The following is a 19,406-nucleotide window of genomic DNA, read 5'->3' as shown; positions in this document are numbered from 1 at the left end:
AATATAAGCATTATGTTGTTCATTTTGACTTCTCATCAGCCACTAATAACTTTGATTCAACGTACATTTTAGAATTGTACTGCTTTCAGTTGGCATAAATCATAGGCTAATTTACAATGAAGCTTGTGACAACTGATATTTACTTATATCTTATGATATACCACTTTTCATTTTTGTTCGTTTGTCTCTCACTTTAAATTGGAATACATTGTACAAATTTCCAAAGCTCACCTTGGCATTTATGAGATGATAACTGACATATATATAGTGTCAGTGCTAGTAGTTGGTAGAAATGTAAAAGTGATACAACAAAGGATTCCATTTCATGAAATATTTATGCCATTAATCTTATTCATTTACCTTTGACAAGGAAGTAAATTAAAACTCTGTAATAATTTTTTATATCATTCTCTACACAGTGAAATTTTTGACATTACAACTAACAATGGCAGATACAGGTAAAGTCAATCAGGAAGCTGATTTTATGTTTGATTGTCTGAAGACATTTTACCGACATTGGACTTCCTGTGTGAGGACATCTATTGATAGTGGACTTCCTGTGTGAGGACATCTATTGATAGTGGACTTCCTGTGTGAGGACATCTATATATTGACATTGGACTTTCTGTGTGAGGACATCTATATATTGACATTGGACTTCCTGTGTGAGGACATCTATATATTGACATTGGACTTCCTGTGTGAGGACATCTATTGATAGTGGTCTTTCTGTGTGAGGACATCTATTGATAGTGGTCTTTCTGTGTGAGGACATCTATTGACAGTGGACTTTCTATGTGAGAACATCTATTGACGGTGGACTTTCTGTGTGAGGACATCTACTGACAGTGGACTTTCTGTGTGACGACATCTACTGACAGTGGACTTTCTGTGTGAGGACATCTATTGACAGTGGACTTTCTATGTGAGGACATCTATTGACAGTGGACTTTCTATGTGAGGACATCTATTGACAGTGGACTTTCTATGTGAGGACATCTATTGACAGTGGACTTTCTTTGTGAGGACATCTATTGACAGTGGACTTTCTATGTGAGGACATCTATTGACAGTGGACTTTCTGTGTGAGGACATCTATTGACAGTGGACTTTCTGTGTGAGGACATCTATTGATAGTGGACTTTCTATGTGAGGACATCTATTGATAGTGGACTTTCTTTGTGAGGACATCTACTGACAGTGGACTTTCTGTGTGAGGACATCTACTGACAGTGGACTTTCTTTGTGAGGACATCTACTGACAGTGGACTTTCTATGTGAGGACATCTATTGACAGTGGACTTTCTATGTGAGGACATCTATTGACAGTGGACTTTCTGTGTGAGGACATCTATTGACAGTGGACTTTCTGTGCGAGGACATCTATTGACAGTTGACTTTCTGTGTGAGGACATCTATTGATAGTGGACTTTCTTTGTGAGGACATCTACTGACAGTGGACTTTCTGTGTGAGGACATCTACTGACAGTGGACTTTCTGTGTGAGGACATCTATTGATAGTGGACTTTCTGTGTGAGGACATCTATTGATAGTGGACTTTCTGTGTGAGGACATCTATTGATAGTGGACTTTCTGTGCGAGGACATCTATTGACAGTTGACTTTCTGTGTGAGGACATCTATTGATAGTGGACTTCCTGTGTGAGGACATCTATTGATAGTGGACTTTCTGTGTGAGGACATCTATTGACAGTGGACTTTCTGTGTGAGGACATCTATTGATAGTGGACTTTCTGTGTGAGGACATCTACTGACAGTTGACTTTCTTTGTGAGGACATCTATTGATAGTGGACTTTCTGTGTGAGGACATCTATTGATAGTGGACTTTCTGTGTGAGGACATCTATTGATAGTGGACTTTCTGTGTGAGGACATCTATTGATAGTGGACTTTCTGTGTGAGGACATCTATTGATAGTGGACTTTCTGTGTGAGGACATCTACTGACAGTTGACTTTCTTTGTGAGGACATCTATTGATAGTGGACTTTCTGTGTGAGGACATCTATTGATAGTGGACTTTCTGTGTGAGGACATCTATTGATAGTGGACTTTCTATGTGAGGACATCTATTGACAGTTGACTTTCTTTGTGAGGACATCTATTGAAATTGGATCTACTGTGAGAGGACATCTATTGATAGTGGACATTCTATGTGAGGACATCTATTGAAATTGGATCTACTGTGAGAGGACATCTGTTGAAAATGGTCTTAAAGTGTAAATACATTTACTGATGATTGAATTCCTGTCTAAGTACAGCTATCTTGGTGAAATTCTTCCTTACTGTTTGAGTATAGTCATTGATGGACTACCTTCTTGTCTTAGTAAATTTATTGAAGGTGCATTTCCTGTCTGCGTATAAATATCAATGGTTGACTTACTGTCTGATTATAAATGTTAGGATGGACTACCTTCCTGTACGAATGCATCACCCATATGGACTTTCTGTTTGAGTATATTCAATGCTTGTGGACTTCTTGTGAGTGACAGTCAACCCCTTTTATTGGTAAAATTGATAGTGAAATTCCTGTTTATGTCAAAATATTTGACTTGAATCTGATTTTAATAACACAGGATTCCTGTATGAAGCACAAATACTGAAGATGAACTTCCTGTCTGAGGAAAATCTACTGATGATGGACTTCGTGTCTGAGGAACATCAACTAACAATATTCTTCCTGTCTAAGGAACATCTACTGATGATGGACTTCCTGTCGGAGGAACATCTACTGATGATGGACTTCCTGTCTGAGGAAAATCTACTGATGATGGGACTTCCTGTCTGAGGAACATCTACTGATGATAGACTTCCTGTCTAAGGAATATCTACTGATGATGGACTTCCTGTCTAAGGAACATATACTGATGATGAACTTCCATTCTAAGGAACATATACTGATGATTGACTTCCTTTCTGAGGAACATCTACTGATGATGGACTTCCTGTCTGAGGAAAATCTACTGATGATGGGACTTCCTGTCTGAGGAACATCTACTGATGATGGACTTCCTCTCTAAGGAATATCTACTGATGATGGACTTCCTGTCTAAGGAACATATACTGATGATGAACTTCCATTCTAAGGAACATCTACTATTGATTGACTTCTTTTCTAAGGAACATCTACTGACGATGAACTTTCATTCTAAGGAACATATACTGATGATGAACTTCCATTCTAAGGAACATCTACTATTGATTGACTTCCTTTCTGAGGAACATCTACTGATGATGGACTTCCTGTCTGAGGAAAATCTACTGATGATGGGACTTCCTGTCTGAGGAACATCTACTGATGATGGACTTCCTCTCTAAGGAATATCTACTGATGATGGACTTCCTGTCTAAGGAACATATACTGATGATGAACTTCCATTCTAAGGAACATATACTGATGATGAACTTCCATTCGAAGGAACATCTACTATTGATTGACTTCTTTTCTAAGGAACATATACTGATGATGAGCTTCCTGTCTAAGGAACATCTACTGATGATGAACTTCCTGTCTGGGGAACATCTACTGATGATGGACTTCGTGTCTGAGGAACATCAACTAACAATATTCTTCCTGTCTAAGGAACATCTACTGATGATGGACTTCCTGTCTGAGGAACATCTACTGATGATGGACTTCCTGTCTGAGGAAAATCTACTGATGATGGGACTTCCTGTCTTAGGAACATCTACTGATGATAGACTTCCTGTCTAAGGAATATCTACTGATGATGGACTTCCTGTCTAAGGAACATATACTGATGATGAACTTCCATTCTAAGGAACATATACTGATGATGAACTTCCATTCTAAGGAACATCTACTATTGATTGACTTCCTTTCTGAGGAACATCTACTGATGATGGACTTCCTGTCTGAGGAAAATCTACTGATGATGGGACTTCCTGTCTGAGGAACATCTACTGATGATGGACTTCCTCTCTAAGGAATATCTACTGATGATGGACTTCCTGTCTAAGGAACATATACTGATGATGAACTTCCATTCTAAGGAACATATACTGATGATGAACTTCCATTCTAAGGAACATCTACTATTGATTGACTTCTTTTCTAAGGAACATATACTGATGATGAGCTTCCTGTCTAAGGAACATCTACTGATGATGAACTTCCTGTCGGAGGAACATCTACTGATGATGGACTTCCTGTCGGAGGAACATCTACTTATGATATTCTTCCTGTCTGGGGAACATCTACTGATGATGGACTTCCTTCCTAAGGAACATCTACTGATGATGGACTTCCTGTATGAGGAATATCTGCTGATGATGGATTTCCTGTCTAAGGAACATCTACTGATGATGGACTTCCTGTCTGAGGAATATCTGCTGATGATGGACTTCCTGTCTAAGGAACATCTACTGATGATGAACTTCCTTTCTAAGGAACATATACTGATGATGAACTTCCATTCTAAGGAACATCTACTATTGATTGACTTCCTGTCTAAGGAACATCTACTGATGATGGACTTCCTGTCTGAGGAACATCTACTGATGATGGACTTCCTGTCTGAGGAACATCTACTCATAATGGACTTCCTGTCTGAGGAACATCTACTGATGATAGAATATGTATTTCTGGTTTGAGGTGTACCTGTAGCTTATGATAATTTTCTTCTAGACTTTGCCTATAACAATTTCTTTGATCAGAAACCTTTTCTCCAATATTACTATAAAATACTTCCCAAATTTTCAGTGAAAATGTTTTTTTAAAAATTGAAATATTTCTCCATCATTTTGCCTTTTCCCTCACACCTTAGGACAGGGATGCTTCATTTTTACAACATACTCTGTTCTTGACCTTAGCAGTTGTTTTTTTATTATTAGAACACACAGGTGAGTCAAAATTATTATTTTTATGAACATATCTTATTTTGAAATAATATTTAAAGTACCTAACATCTCACAACTCAATTCAAATCTCATTGGCAGCATTTCATAAATGTTGGGATATCATTAAAAAATCTAGGATCAATTTAAAGAATGTTTTTTGTAACAACTTGTTGACAGCAAAAATGAAGACTTACCAGTTGACCAGGAATATGTATCACTACTGACAGAGGGACGGTGTCCAAACATTCCATTGATATCCATCATTTCATCACAAAGAACACTTTTACCAAATGTTTACTAATTTACAGGAATGGCTAAATCCATGTCTCTGGTACACTAAACATTTTGACAGTTTCGACTTGTATGTCTCTTAGATTTACACAGCCATGCTGATCTACACATCTTGAATTTCACAGCTATGATGTACTATAGCAGTAGATGAATCAAGATGTTCAGATATAATCACCTAAAATGCTGGTCTGCTGTGTGATATGCAGTATGTACTACATATATACCTGTACATGTACATGTGACCCAGTTACACCATGTTTATAAAGGAAGAAAACACTACCTGGTTGGTACGTCATGATTATGAAATACTCAATTTCAAGAGAAATCAATGAAAGATAAAAATGAAAGTTCCGTATAACAACACTGTTAACTATATGATACCTATAAATACACAACATAAAATAATGACCAAGGTTGATTTCTTATGTGTTGATATCGTAAAACTGTTATCTCGTTCCTACTTAACCAGCCATATCTAAGCACTTGACCATGGAAAAGTTCAATAACAATACGGATTATACTTTTTCACAGGTGTATGAAATACCACATGTCTAGCCACAATAATGTGTCATAATTACATACAGGTATATCAGTATAAACATTCATAGATATCAGCAAGGTTTAAGAAAGAGCTGCAAATCCTGAGGCAAGATTTCCTAAAATTGCATATTGTATGGTATTCTCCTTGGACCTAGAGCTCCTTGGACCTAGAGGTGGAACTTCTGCTCATGTGTACCGTTTTAACCATGGTTCTTATTAAGGGGTTTCCATACTTTTTCATCAATAGAAATACTCTAATTCCTTTATAATTGGATTCTTTTCATTTTTCACATCAAGGAAAATATCAATTATATCATCACATTACATCCTTTTTCCTGTAACTTAACAGCAGTTAAAATAAAAAAGGAATTTTACAATGGCAATGTATGAGAGTTAGTTAACAAAACTATGACTGACTGTATATATATGAGGCATAGAGTCAAAATATTGTTTTGAATGGAACATGGTTTCAAAATGCCTTGGCAGTCTCCATTGTATCGGGGTCCTCTATACTTGTAGCCAGAGTCAACTGGGGGAAATCTGGAACCATGTTCAACAACAGCCGAAACCAACTGAGAGAAATCTGGAACCATGCTCAACAACAGCCAGAACCAACTGAGAGAAATCTGGAACCATGTTCAACAACAGCCGAAACCAACTGAGAGAAATCTGGAACCATGCTCAACAACAGCCGAAACCAACTGAGAGAAATCTGGAACCATGTTCAACAACAGCCGAAACCAACTGTGGGAACACTGGAACCATGTTCAACAACAGCCAGAACCAACTGAGAGAAATCTGGAACCATGTTCAACAACAGCCGAAACCAACTGAGAGAAATCTGGAACCATGTTCAACAACAGCCAGAACCAACTGTGGGAACACTGGAACCATGTTCAACAACAGCCGAAACCAACTGTGGGAACACTGGAACCATGTTCAACAACAGCCGAAACCAACTGAGAGAAATCTGGAACCATGCTCAACAACAGCCAGAACCAACTGTGGGAACACTGGAACCATGTTCAACAACAGCCGAAACCAACTGTGGGAACACTGGAACCATGTTCAACAACAGCCGAAACCAACTGTGGGAACACTGGAACCATGTTCAACAACAGCCAAAACCAACTGTGGGAACACTGGAACCATGTTCAACAACAGCCGAAACCAACTGGGGGAAATCTGGAACCATGCTCAACAACAGCCAGAACCAACTGGGGGAACACTGGAACCATGTTCAACAACAGCCGAAACCAACTGTGGGAACACTGGAACCATGTTCAACAACAGCCAGAACCAACTGTGGGAACACTGGAACCATGTTCAACAACAGCCAAAACCAACTGGGGGAAATCTGGAACCATGCTCAACAACAGCCAGAACCAACTGTGAGAAATCTGGAACCATGTTCAACAAGGGCCGGAACCAACTGTGGGCAATCTGGAACCATGATCAACAACAGGCAGAACCAACTGTGGGAGATCTGGGACCATATTCAACAACAGCCAGAGTCAACTGTGGGCAATCTGGAACCATGTTCAACAACAGCCAGAACCAACTGTGGGCAATCTGGAACCATGTTCAACAACAGCCAGAGTCACCTGTGTGCAATTTGTTTTGAATTTTGTACTAGGGAATTCAAGAAAAGCATCAGTCACAAAGAATTTCAAAAAACAAATTTCTAGAAAAAATAGCTGTAGTCATGATGACTTTGACTTTGTTTGAAAGTTTGATAAAATTCCTAAGAAATAAAGTCATCCCAGTGATATATCATGTGAAATTTCACTAAGACCTTATATAACAAATTTTTACCAATACCATAGGTCTCATGACACCTTGTTATATTGCAGCCATTTGTCCCATAAAACCTTACATATATTGCCACCATTTGTCCCATAAAACCTTACATATATTGCCGCCATTTTTTGTCCCATAAAACCTTACATATATTACCACCATTTGTCCCATAAAACCTTACATATATTACCACCATTTGTCCCATAAAACCTTACATATATTGCCACCATTTGTCCCATAAAACCTTACATATATTACCACCATTTGTCCCATAAAACCTTACATATATTGCCATCATTTGTCACATAAACCTTACATATATTGCCACCATTTGTCCCATAAAACCTTACATATATTGCCACCATTTGTCCCATAAAACCTTACATATATTACCACCATTTGTCCTATAAAACCTTATACTGCCACTATTTGTCCCATAAAACCTTACATATATTACCACCATTTGTCCTATAAAACCTTACATATATTACCACCATTTGTCCTATAAAACCTTACATATATTACCACCATTTGTCCCATAAAACCTTACATATATTGCCACCATTTGTCCCATAAAACCTTACATATATTGCCACCATTTGTCCCATAAAACCTTACATATATTGCCACCATTTGTCCCATAAAACCTTACATATATTGCCACCATTTGTCCCATAAAACCTTACATATATTGCCACCATTTGTCCCATAAAACCTTACATATATTGCCACCATTTGTCCCATAAAACCTTACATATATTGCCGCCATTTTTTGTCCCATAAAACCTTACATATATTACCACCATTTGTCCCATAAAACCTTACATATATTGCCACCATTTGTCCCATAAAACCTTACATATATTGCCACCATTTGTCCCATAAAACCTTACATATATTGCCACCATTTGTCCCATAAAACCTTACATATATTGCCATCATTTGTCCCATAAAACCTTACATATATTGCCGCCATTTTTTGTCCTATAAAACCTTACATATATTACCACCATTTGTCCCATAAAACCTTACATATATTGCCACCATTTGTCCCATAAAACCTTACATATATTACCACCATTTGTCCTATAAAACCTTGTTATACTGCTAGAATTTGTCAGATGCCATCATATGGACCAGATAATCGTGTAATGTTGCCACCAATCATTCCATAAAGCCCTGTTATATTGCCATCTTTTGTCCCATAAAATAATGTCATAATGTCATAATTTGTCAAGTAAAATCTTGTTGTAGTGCCATCATTTGTCCCATTATAACTTGTTACTGCCAACTTTTCTCACAGTCAAATTATGTAATACTGTCCAATAAGACTGATACTATTTGTCCCAGTTTCTCACAGTCAAACCATGTAATACTGTCCACTACGACTGATACCATTTGTCCCAGTTTCTCACAGTCAAACCATGTAATACTGTCCAATAAGACTGATACCATTTGTCCCAGTTTCTCACAGTCAAACCATGTAATACTGTCTACTACGACTGATACCATTTGTCCCAGTTTCTCACAGTCAAACCATGTAATACTGTCCACTACGACTGATACCATTTGTCCCAGTTTCTCACAGTCAAACCATGTAATACTGTCCACTACGACTGATACCATTTGTCCCAGTTTCTCACAGTCAAACCATGTAATACTGTCCACTACGACTGATACCATTTGTCCCAGTTTCTCACAGTCAAACCATGTAATACTGTCCACTAAGACTGATACCATTTGTCCCAGTTTCTCACAGTCAAACCATGTAATACTGTCCACTACGACTGATACCATTTGTCCCAGTTTCTCACAGTCAAACCATGTAATACTGTCCAATAAGACTGATACCATTTGTCCCAGTTTCTCACAGTCAAACCATGTAATACTGTCTAATAAGACTGATACCATTTGTCCCAGTTTCTCACAGTCAAACCATGTAATACTGTCCACTACGACTGATACCATTTGTCCCAGTTTCTCACAGTCAAACCATGTAATACTGTCCACTACGACTGATACCATTTGTCCCAGTTTCTCACAGTCAAACCATGTAATACTGTCCACTACGACTGATACCATTTGTCCCAGTTTCTCACAGTCAAACCATGTAATACTGTCCACTACGACTGATACCATTTGTCCCAGTTTCTCACAGTCAAACCATGTAATACTGTCCAATAAGACTGATACCATTTGTCCCAGTTTCTCACAGTCAAACCATGTAATACTGTCCAATAAGACTGATACCATTTGTCCCAGTTTCTCACAGTCAAACCATGTAATACTGTCCAATAAGACTGATACCATTTGTCCCAGTTTCTCACAGTCAAACCATGTAATACTGTCCAATAAGACTGATACCATTTGTCCCAGTTTCTCACAGTCAAACCATGTAATACTGTCCACTACGACTGATACCATTTGTCCCAGTTTCTCACAGTCAAACCATGTAATACTGTCCAATAAGACTGATACCATTTGTCCCAGTTTCTCACAGTCAAACCATGTAATACTGTCCAATAAGACTGATACCATTTGTCCCAGTTTCTCACAGTCAAACCATGTAATACTGTCCACTACGACTGATACCATTTGTCCCAGTTTCTCACAGTCAAACCATGTAATACTGTCCAATAAGACTGATACCATTTGTCCCAGTTTCTCACAGTCAAACCATGTAATACTGTCCAATAAGACTGATACCATTTGTCCCAGTTTCTCACAGTCAAACCATGTAATACTGTCCAATAAGACTGATACCATTTGTCCCAGTTTCTCACAGTCAAACCATGTAATACTGTCCAATAAGACTGATACCATTTGTCCCAGTTTCTCACAGTCAAACCATGTAATACTGTCCACTACGACTGATACCATTTGTCCCAGTTTCTCACAGTCAAACCATGTAATACTGTCCAATAAGACTGATACCATTTGTCCCAGTTTCTCACAGTCAAACCATGTAATACTGTCCAATAAGACTGATACCATTTGTCCCAGTTTCTCACAGTCAAACCATGTAATACTGTCCAATAAGACTGATACCATTTGTCCCAGTTTCTCACAGTCAAACCATGTAATACTGTCCAATAAGACTGATACCATTTGTCCCATGAAACTACTTGTCTATTGAACTTACAGTGATTGCACTTTACTTGGTGCAGCAAAATACCATATCAACAGAGAACAATAACAAACAAAGGAATATTCCTTAACAAGTTTAAAGGCTTTTATAAGCAAAACATTAAACGTGGCATATGAAACAAAAGCTGATTAAATAAGAGTGAAGTAAAAGATAAAAAGTCCGAGTCAACACACTAAAGCAATGCCAAACATACGATAATGGTATATTACAACAATGGGATATTTCAATACCTGACGCCAAAACAAATTTATACACACTACTAGAACAGTTTATAGGACATTGTAAAAAATTCTTCGATCACCATGTAACAGTTGATCAGAATTAGACAGTATTGGTTTTGGACTTCTGGGTGTAGATATGTGTACTGTGTTTTATTTATGTGTTTAATATAATGCTATCTGACACACATACAAATCTGTAACACTAAGTGACAGGAGACAAAAATTTATTTCTGCAGTACTTTGAAGCTTAGATAGAGATTCCATGCACATAGTGCATAATACTAGGGGGGCTCCAAATGGGGTAAACTTTACAGCTTTTAAATGACTGAATTTATGGCGTTGATCGAAAAAGAAATGTTGTACATGCCAAAAAGATGCAGCTTGTACAGGTCTATTGCTCTCTTGGTAAGTGTTAATTCATTTACATTAAAAATTTATATATTTTATTCAAATGACAAGATGACCAAATTCTGCAGTCAAAGATTGACCACACATATATGTATATATGCAGTAATACTGACTTAAACATATCTTATAACTGACACCTGATTACAAGACATTATACTGTATGTCTGGACTTTGTTACCATGACTACAGCTGTAGCAATATAACAGCTTTTTTGTATTTCAGTTTGATTTAATTTTGAATATAACATGGGAATGATTATATAAGGCTTTACAGGTATATGAATCCTTAGCAAGGGTATTTATACATATTGTATTGCTTTAAATTGCCAAAGATTGAGACATAATTCCATTTAGAAACATTCCTCCACCAACCATTCATGTACATATGAAATGACTGGACTTAGTATTATATACAATATCACCGAACTAAAATGCAGAAGGGAATTTAAGAAAAAAAAAATTCTTACATAAAGGAAATCATTTTCTCTAGGAGCAATACGTGTTCGTGAATACATCAAAGAGATAATGGATATTGTTTGCATATAAAATGTCAGTTTTCTTAAGTCAAACAAACATGTAACATGTCGGAAAAATTCAGAACAGATTGGCCGGTAAAAAATTTATTTAAACAAATACCTTTATATGATTTTATATCAGAGAGAGATCTTGACTTTAACAGTCCTTAAAAAGTTTAGGGAATGCACAAAATATAAAAGTAGGATTAAAACAGGAAGTATGTTTTGTTTGGCCACAGACTCTCTCACATGTATGAGCAAGTGTTAAACAAAGAGTGGGTTAATTGACTACAGTATATGGTTACCATCTGGTGTATTTTTGTTTACCATCTTGTCACCCAATTTTCAACCTTAGTGTACATACGATTATAGTGCATATACTACATCACTGCTAGTACAATCCACACTGGTCATTTGTCTGATGTGGGTGATCATGTAGTCATTAAAATGTCACACTCTAATCTTCTACTGGCTGTGTTATCAGAACTTCTATTCTGTTGACATTACATATACCAACCTGAAGAAAATGTTCCAAAATTATTCTAATTTCACTCCAGCTTTTGGAGGATCCCCCACCTCCTACAAGGCTTCGCCCCTGGACCCTGAGAAAGGGGCCCCTTCACCGCTAATTCATTTCTGTCTGCTTTTACGTGAATGGATGCAAGAAAGATTTAAGAATCAAAGAAAGTGGGAAATATTGAAAGAGTTGAATAATTACATCAGATGATGTTAGAGCAGAGGGTTCATAGTCTGAACAGGTGCAAGTTCCATGAACAATTTGGAAGGAAACTGAAGAAGATTGAAACCAAAATAGGAAGAGTTAAGAGAAAATGATAACAGGTGTGGATGTGAGATATTTGAAATTATTGAATTGCATAAATACACCATATTACCATTACCTATGATAATTTATACATTGAAGTAAACAGTATAAAGCTGTCAAAAACCTGTCAAAATATAATAAAGATTCTACAGTTTTCAAAATATTTCTGCCATCTTTCTGATCAAAACGATATTATGTTTCAGTCAGGACATTGTATCTAAAGTGAGGACAGTCAGAATTTTACTTCCTACATACTGGGCCTCACCTGGATATATATATAGGTACCTTAGGTTAAATAAGGTACACCCTGTCAAACCAGTTTTATCATTCTTTCAGAAAAAATCCAAGAACTGTAAAATTGCTATTTCTTTTATATCTCAATCTGACATCTTTTTAATTTGCAGAAAACTATGAGTGACTGCATTGTCATCTGACAATACAACTGTTATGGGGATATAAGAAAAACCTTGTTATTGTCCTAAATTTCAATAATAATGATTAACTACACACAAAAAATATCCACATTTTGTCTTACTGAGGTACATAGCTGTCACTTAAACTGAATTCTTCATTTTCAAGTATGTGAATGCACAAACTATTCAAAGTATTGGTTTTTTTCCTGTGACTCACACTAGGGTTACAAGGAGTAGAGTTACATGGAGTTTTATAGGCAGAGGATATACTTTTAGACAGTTTCTTGTATATTTAGGATAAACAGTCAACTCTTCTGCATTACTGTTGAAGATAGTAGTAGTCCGGAAAGTTAAAAGTTGTTTTTTATGTATTAACATTTCCAACAAATATATTACTGTTCGTGGATACATACTACACTGCACTCATTGATAATCTTATGTGCTGATAGTATATTTTTATTAACCATGTTTTTGTACTAATATACTTTTTTGTATTCTATTTGAAACTGTTGAAATCACCATTCCAAATTGAGTCATCAGTGAGCAGTCAAAACTATTTACCTAGGGTGTTGGCACTCCCAACTGTTTGAATTGTTTCCCATATAACAACTATTTTCTTACCTGAATAATCATATATACATCATGTAAAAATGTGAGACTATTTTTTTTACAGAAACAGCCATCCTGGACATAGTCAACTGATTAAATTGGCAATCATAATCAGAAAGATGCTTCATCCTTATCACTTAAACGCTTGCAATTGATAGTCCATGTGTTCAGATGTACCACAGTTTTGACTGTAAAAGTATTAATGACCTTATCACCAGCTTGTAATGATTTTTTAGAAGTTTTCCCAGTTGAAAATGCTTATTTATTTCCTTTGATAGGCAGAGTTATGTAACAAACAAAATATTTTCAGTTTGAAATTATTAAACATCAGGGCTAATAAGCTAATCTATACTGGTCATCTGTCTGATGAAGGAGAGTGTGTAACAATCAAAACTTCACACATCAATTTCATACTGTTTGTGATTTCGATATATATTTCAAATGAATATAATTTTGAAAACAAGAGGATTTCAACAAAGGGCACTGATTCTGTAACTAGGGGGTTTCAGGAATTGAATTTGATACCCAGTACATCTTCTTAGTATGTCCATTTTAACCACAAAGTTTCAGTATTCTAGTTTTAATACAGGCAAAGTTATAGTCCAGACACAAAATTTTAACAAAGGGCAATCCCTGGTAACTGTGGAGTTGAAGACCCCGACATACACTGCACAATGCTTTGGTATGACCAATGTAAATATTACACTTTATAATCCAAGCAAATTAAATTTGTGCTCCAGGCACAAACTTTTAGCAAAGGCCAATAACTCTGTAATTCAGGAATCACAGGCTCTGAATTTGGCACTGTATACATCACAGTTTAAATGCAGGCAAAATTATGCTTTAAACACAAAATTTTATTTAAGGGCAATATATCTGTAACTGAGGGGGTTACAGACTTTGAATTTGGTATAAAGCACATTGCTGCAATACGATTAAAGTATACACCATGTCTCATTATCCTTGCTTAACCGAGAGCAAAGTTATGCTCTGAATACAGAAGGACGGCGTGAAAGAGGGACAGAAAAAGCAGCAACTAATATGCTTCCCCTAAAACTTTCAGGGAGCATACAAAAGTACCACAGAGACTTAAAATATGAATCAGACCACCAAACAACAAATCTCTGAATGGAAATTTGACCAGGGAAACTTCAGGCTATCAAGTGGTACAAATATCCCTAAAAACAATGTACATTCTTTATCACTCCATAACATTTATATATAAATATACACATGTAAATATGGACATGGATGCATATCTTCTGTTGGGTCATATGGTGCATGGCTCGACTGGGGTTTGATTTCCTGATCAGGCATGAGAACGTTTAAAGTCAGTAGCTCAACCTGTACCATTTGGGTTTTCTCCAACAGTAATAAAGACCCCCTGTGTGTTCCAATCATAGACTGATTATATCTTTGAATCATACCTTGTTTCACAACTGTTGTAATCATATATATCATAAAATGAAGTCCATAACTGTTTCTTCTATCTGAATTTTTATAATGGTGCAAATATGGATACACATGTACTTTTCTTCCATGATTTTGTCTTCCTGGATACAAATTTAGATTTTAATATTGTTACTGAATAACTGATAACTTGAGTAACAGTATAGAATTCCACATTTGTGTGAACACATATGGTGCAGGTTTATTGAGGCACTGTAGCTGCCATTCATATGGAAATAAACATTCACAAACTGCATGCTCATGAAAAAGAATTTCATAAATGTCTTGGTTGTACATCTTGAAATGAGGAAGTGGGTAAATATTAGTTTTCACAAACATGTCTAACATACAGTTGTCTCGAAATTCAAGGGACCATTGGAAAATATTTTGACTTATCTAATTTTGAATCAAACGAAGCGTAGAAATAAAGTTGACAATATGTTTCCTGATGTTTTTCGAAGTGGCAGTAAATAAATAAATTTAAATTCTACTTTCTCCTTTTATTGTTTATTCATCCAAACATGGAAACAAAACAACTCTAATCTAATGCATTTGTATTCATGTCCTTTCATCCCCCACGTGTATGATACCCTTACTGACCAAGCACATTTACATAATCTATTTTACGGTACGACAATAAAACGAAATTGGAACTTGCTTTTTATACGCTACAAGCAACGATTTATTTATGTAAAACTACAGATCATATCAATACGACTTTATTACAAATAGATAAACACATGAAAAACGCAGCGATAGAAAGTTTTTACCTGTTAAAGAAAACATTGTACAAGCGCTAGACTTTGAATGCACAGATACAGACCCTATGAATGAAAAATACTTTCCGCCCTTCAATGTCCAAACACTAAATCTGGAGTTCCTGATCACAGTCCTTCAGGGAAAAAGCTTAAGATTTGTTTCTCTCTGAATTATGGTGATCAGATTTTGTCAAAAAGTTCTCACTGGTTTGACGGTTTCGTATTTATCGTTCCTGAAGATGCATCCAATCAGGCTAAATGCTTTCATGCTTCGTGTACACACGCTACATTTTTAACTTACAGGTAAGTCACTTCTATAGGATGGTGACACTAATTAAGAAGCCAAACTTTAATTGGATGATTAAACTGCTTATTAATTGCCAGAGACCAAGGGTTGTGTGTTCGATGGACCATCGATACGCCATAATGAGCCATGTGTTACGCACAGGTGACTTTCTACTTTGTGTATGTATTAAAATTAATTTCGAGACAATAAATGACTTTTCCCTTACTATACAATAGAAGGGACTGGAAAATTGCTTCAACTCATCCTAAATTTCGACTCAATGAAATTTGAGTCATCCGAACTAAAATTACAAAGATATAGAAAGAAAAAAAATGGGACTTGAAAATCATTTTGACTCACACGAAATTTCGACTCAAGCGATTGCGAGACAACGAGTTTCAACTGTAGTTAAATAATAATATTTAAGGGAAAGTCTACACACAAAACAGTTCATGTAAGTTATGGAATGATTTGATAGTGACAATCAGCAAAAATCTTGTCAAAATGTTAATTACGGGAATTAAAAAGAAGTCCTTGTTATTACAAAATATCAAAAATATACTCACTATAACCAAAGGCCATGGAATACACTTTGCCAGGGTCATCAAGAGTTTTGTCCCAATGGGGAGGAGGCGGAGTATCATTAAGTGTACATGGAACTTTCGAGCTTGACCATTCTGTGGCACCACCTGGTGCATGATTATTGTTTTTCAAACCAAATGGATCAAAGTCATTAGAATCATCTTCTTGAGCAAATTCGTAGACACCGAAGGAGTTGTCTGCCTTGGTTGACACTGTGTTAGCATTCATGCTGAAGTCATCACTACCCTGGTTGAACTTGGCACATTCTGCTCCAAACTCAGAGAATGGGTCATCATCTTTGAAAGGGTCTGGCCCTGGGGTGGACAGGGAAGGCAGTTTCATCTCTTGAAGCTTAGGTTTCTCTGGTGTTTTTGTAATATAATTAGCAAAACAATAGTCTGAGGATTCATTCATGTGGATCTGAGAGGAAAATGGTTTCCCCTTATTTGGTGTGAAGTAAAGTTCTGCTGGTAGATCATTCTGGATGGCAGGCCATGGGGACTGAACAGATTGCTCTGAGTTACTAGTAGGTGCAGCAAGGCCAGGGACTACATTGACATACCCAGAACTTCCAGAGGTTGTTGTCACTCGTGGTGGAACAGGGGGCATTGCAATTTCAGGAGGGACTGTAGGCTGTGACACGAGAGGATCAAAGACAGCCATATTGTCTGATGGAGGAGGGGGTGGTGGCAGGGGTGGGGGAGGAAAATCTGGAGGTGGCAATTCAAAGGAGGCATCTGGTGATCCTGCGCTGTTGCTACTGACGTTTAATTGAGTGTTTGTCAAATTCCCAGATCTTAAGGTTCCAGCCACATTTGGAGTGCTTGATGAACATGCTGGAGGTGTATCTTTAGTAAAGAAGTCTAGATCCAACTCAGACAATGGGGAAACAGTATTTGATGTGATAGTGCTGGTCTTAGGTGGAGTGGGGGGTTCCACATTAGCATATTCACTATCATTTGTAGCCTCAAATGACTCAAAGGTGTTAGAGTTCACAGCAGATTTTGAACCTAGGGTGCTCAAACTTGTGGAATGTCCAAAAACATCTGTTCCAGGCAGAGGGACAATGCTGTCAATATGTGGAGTTGATTTAAAATCACTGCCTGAACAAGATACAGGTAAAAAACCAGGTGTGGAAGCAGTGGTAGTACATCCAGTTGTGCTTGGTTCTCTTTTTCCAAACCAAATAGGTTCGTATATACTAGTCTCCTTCTTAGAGACATCCATGTTTACATATGCATTGCCTGTGCTGTTGCCATTGTTAACAGTATTGACAGTGTGGTCATCTGTTGCTGGATCGTTGATCCTGTCAGAATTTTCACTAGAAATGTCAACATTTACATAAACTTCACTCATGGTTCTTCTATCAGGATCACATGATGTCCCAGGCACAAAACTTAAATCTGGATCCAGAGGACTTGTTGGCATTGGCAAACAACTTCCTTCTCCAGACTGATATGAGGAGGAGTCCACGGAAGTTGATTTTGATGAGGAATCTGCAGAGAAGTCAGAGGATTCCTCTATGGTCATACCTGATATAGACACAGACTGCCGTGTCAGACCTGGTCTGGAGTGTTCTGACTGTGACGGCAGCGCTGATGCTGATGTGGACATTTTTTGTTTACTCTGTAAAGTTTTGCGAGGTTTTGGCACAGGTTTTGCCTTTGGTTTGTCCGTCTCCTGCAAGAGAACCGGAACTTCTCCTCGTTTGACAGGAACAGGAGGGGTCACAGCAGTATGTTTTTCTGTTGCCATGGTTGCAATTGGTGGTGGACTTTTAACACGTATGGGGAGTGCTATATTTTGAGGAGAACACCTCTGGGGGGGATCTGTTGGTGTGGTCGGGGATATAGGAGGTAAGTCTTTCTGCACCACTGGGTACATATGTGACATATTATTGTTCTTCTTTTCACTCTTACTTCTCTTTGGTAGAACAATCTCAGCAGTTACTTCCCCCTTACTAGGTGATGGGTAAGTGAAATGAGAATCTTGATTCGGTGGTAATGTTCGTACAGACTTGGCCCTGTTGCGCTCCTCATGATATCTATCAATGTTAATCAGTGGTAGGTGTTCTAGGATTCGCTTCCTGTGACCAAGTAAGTTGATGCCAATGTCATTGAGGAAATCACTATCCAAGGTCACACAGTCCTCTAGCTTATAAATACCAACGTCAATAAAATTCTGAACGTACTGTAAAAGATCAAGACTTTCCAACCAGGTAGCTAATGTACGTCCGTTTCCATCTCCATCCATCATCTTCCCGTCACAAACTGGTCACACCCTGTCAACAAAGCAAGTATGATCATTTACCTTTGTAACATTTCTGATTCTGTACAGAGAATTAACAGGTTTCTGATTCTTTAATCACCATCTCCAATCTTCTATGTACTTGTACTTATGTACATAATACCACTACTGACAATAGATTGAAAGGATGAATACAAGTACACCAGAATGATTTAAGTATTCAACATACATGTAATCAGAGAACTTCATAAGCACAACTCCATCATATGTGCTTTAATATGAACAGCAAGTATTTAATGTTTCAATGATCATGATTAATGCATTTCATTGGTAACATGGGGTATATCTTCATATATACAGCTATCTTATATCGCTTTCTTATATTGTACATTGATAGTCATATGGTACTTATCTCCCTTGGATTAACTGCCATTGTCAA

General features: G+C 37.2%; 1 protein-coding gene across 1 annotated transcript in view; it reads right to left on the bottom strand.

Annotated features, from left to right (window-relative positions):
* LOC132560262 (arf-GAP with Rho-GAP domain, ANK repeat and PH domain-containing protein 1-like) overlaps positions 1-18,976 on the bottom strand; it is a 96,771-nt gene extending 77,795 nt beyond the window's left edge. Inside the window, exon 1 of the mRNA XM_060224924.1 lies at positions 16,705-18,976. Within this exon, the coding sequence (XP_060080907.1) occupies positions 16,705-18,976 (2,272 nt within the window). The remainder of the gene's footprint in view (positions 1-16,704) is intronic.
* Positions 18,977-19,406: the final 430 nt, after the last annotated feature.

This window comes from Ylistrum balloti, unplaced genomic scaffold (genome assembly GCF_031769215.1).
Source record: "Ylistrum balloti isolate Yb309-2 unplaced genomic scaffold, AGI_CSIRO_Ybal_v1 Utg371040, whole genome shotgun sequence".
NCBI classification, from domain to species: domain Eukaryota; kingdom Metazoa; phylum Mollusca; class Bivalvia; order Pectinida; family Pectinidae; genus Ylistrum; species Ylistrum balloti.
The sequence above is the reverse complement of the archived record's forward strand: the minus strand, read 5'-3'. Positions and strand labels throughout refer to the sequence as shown.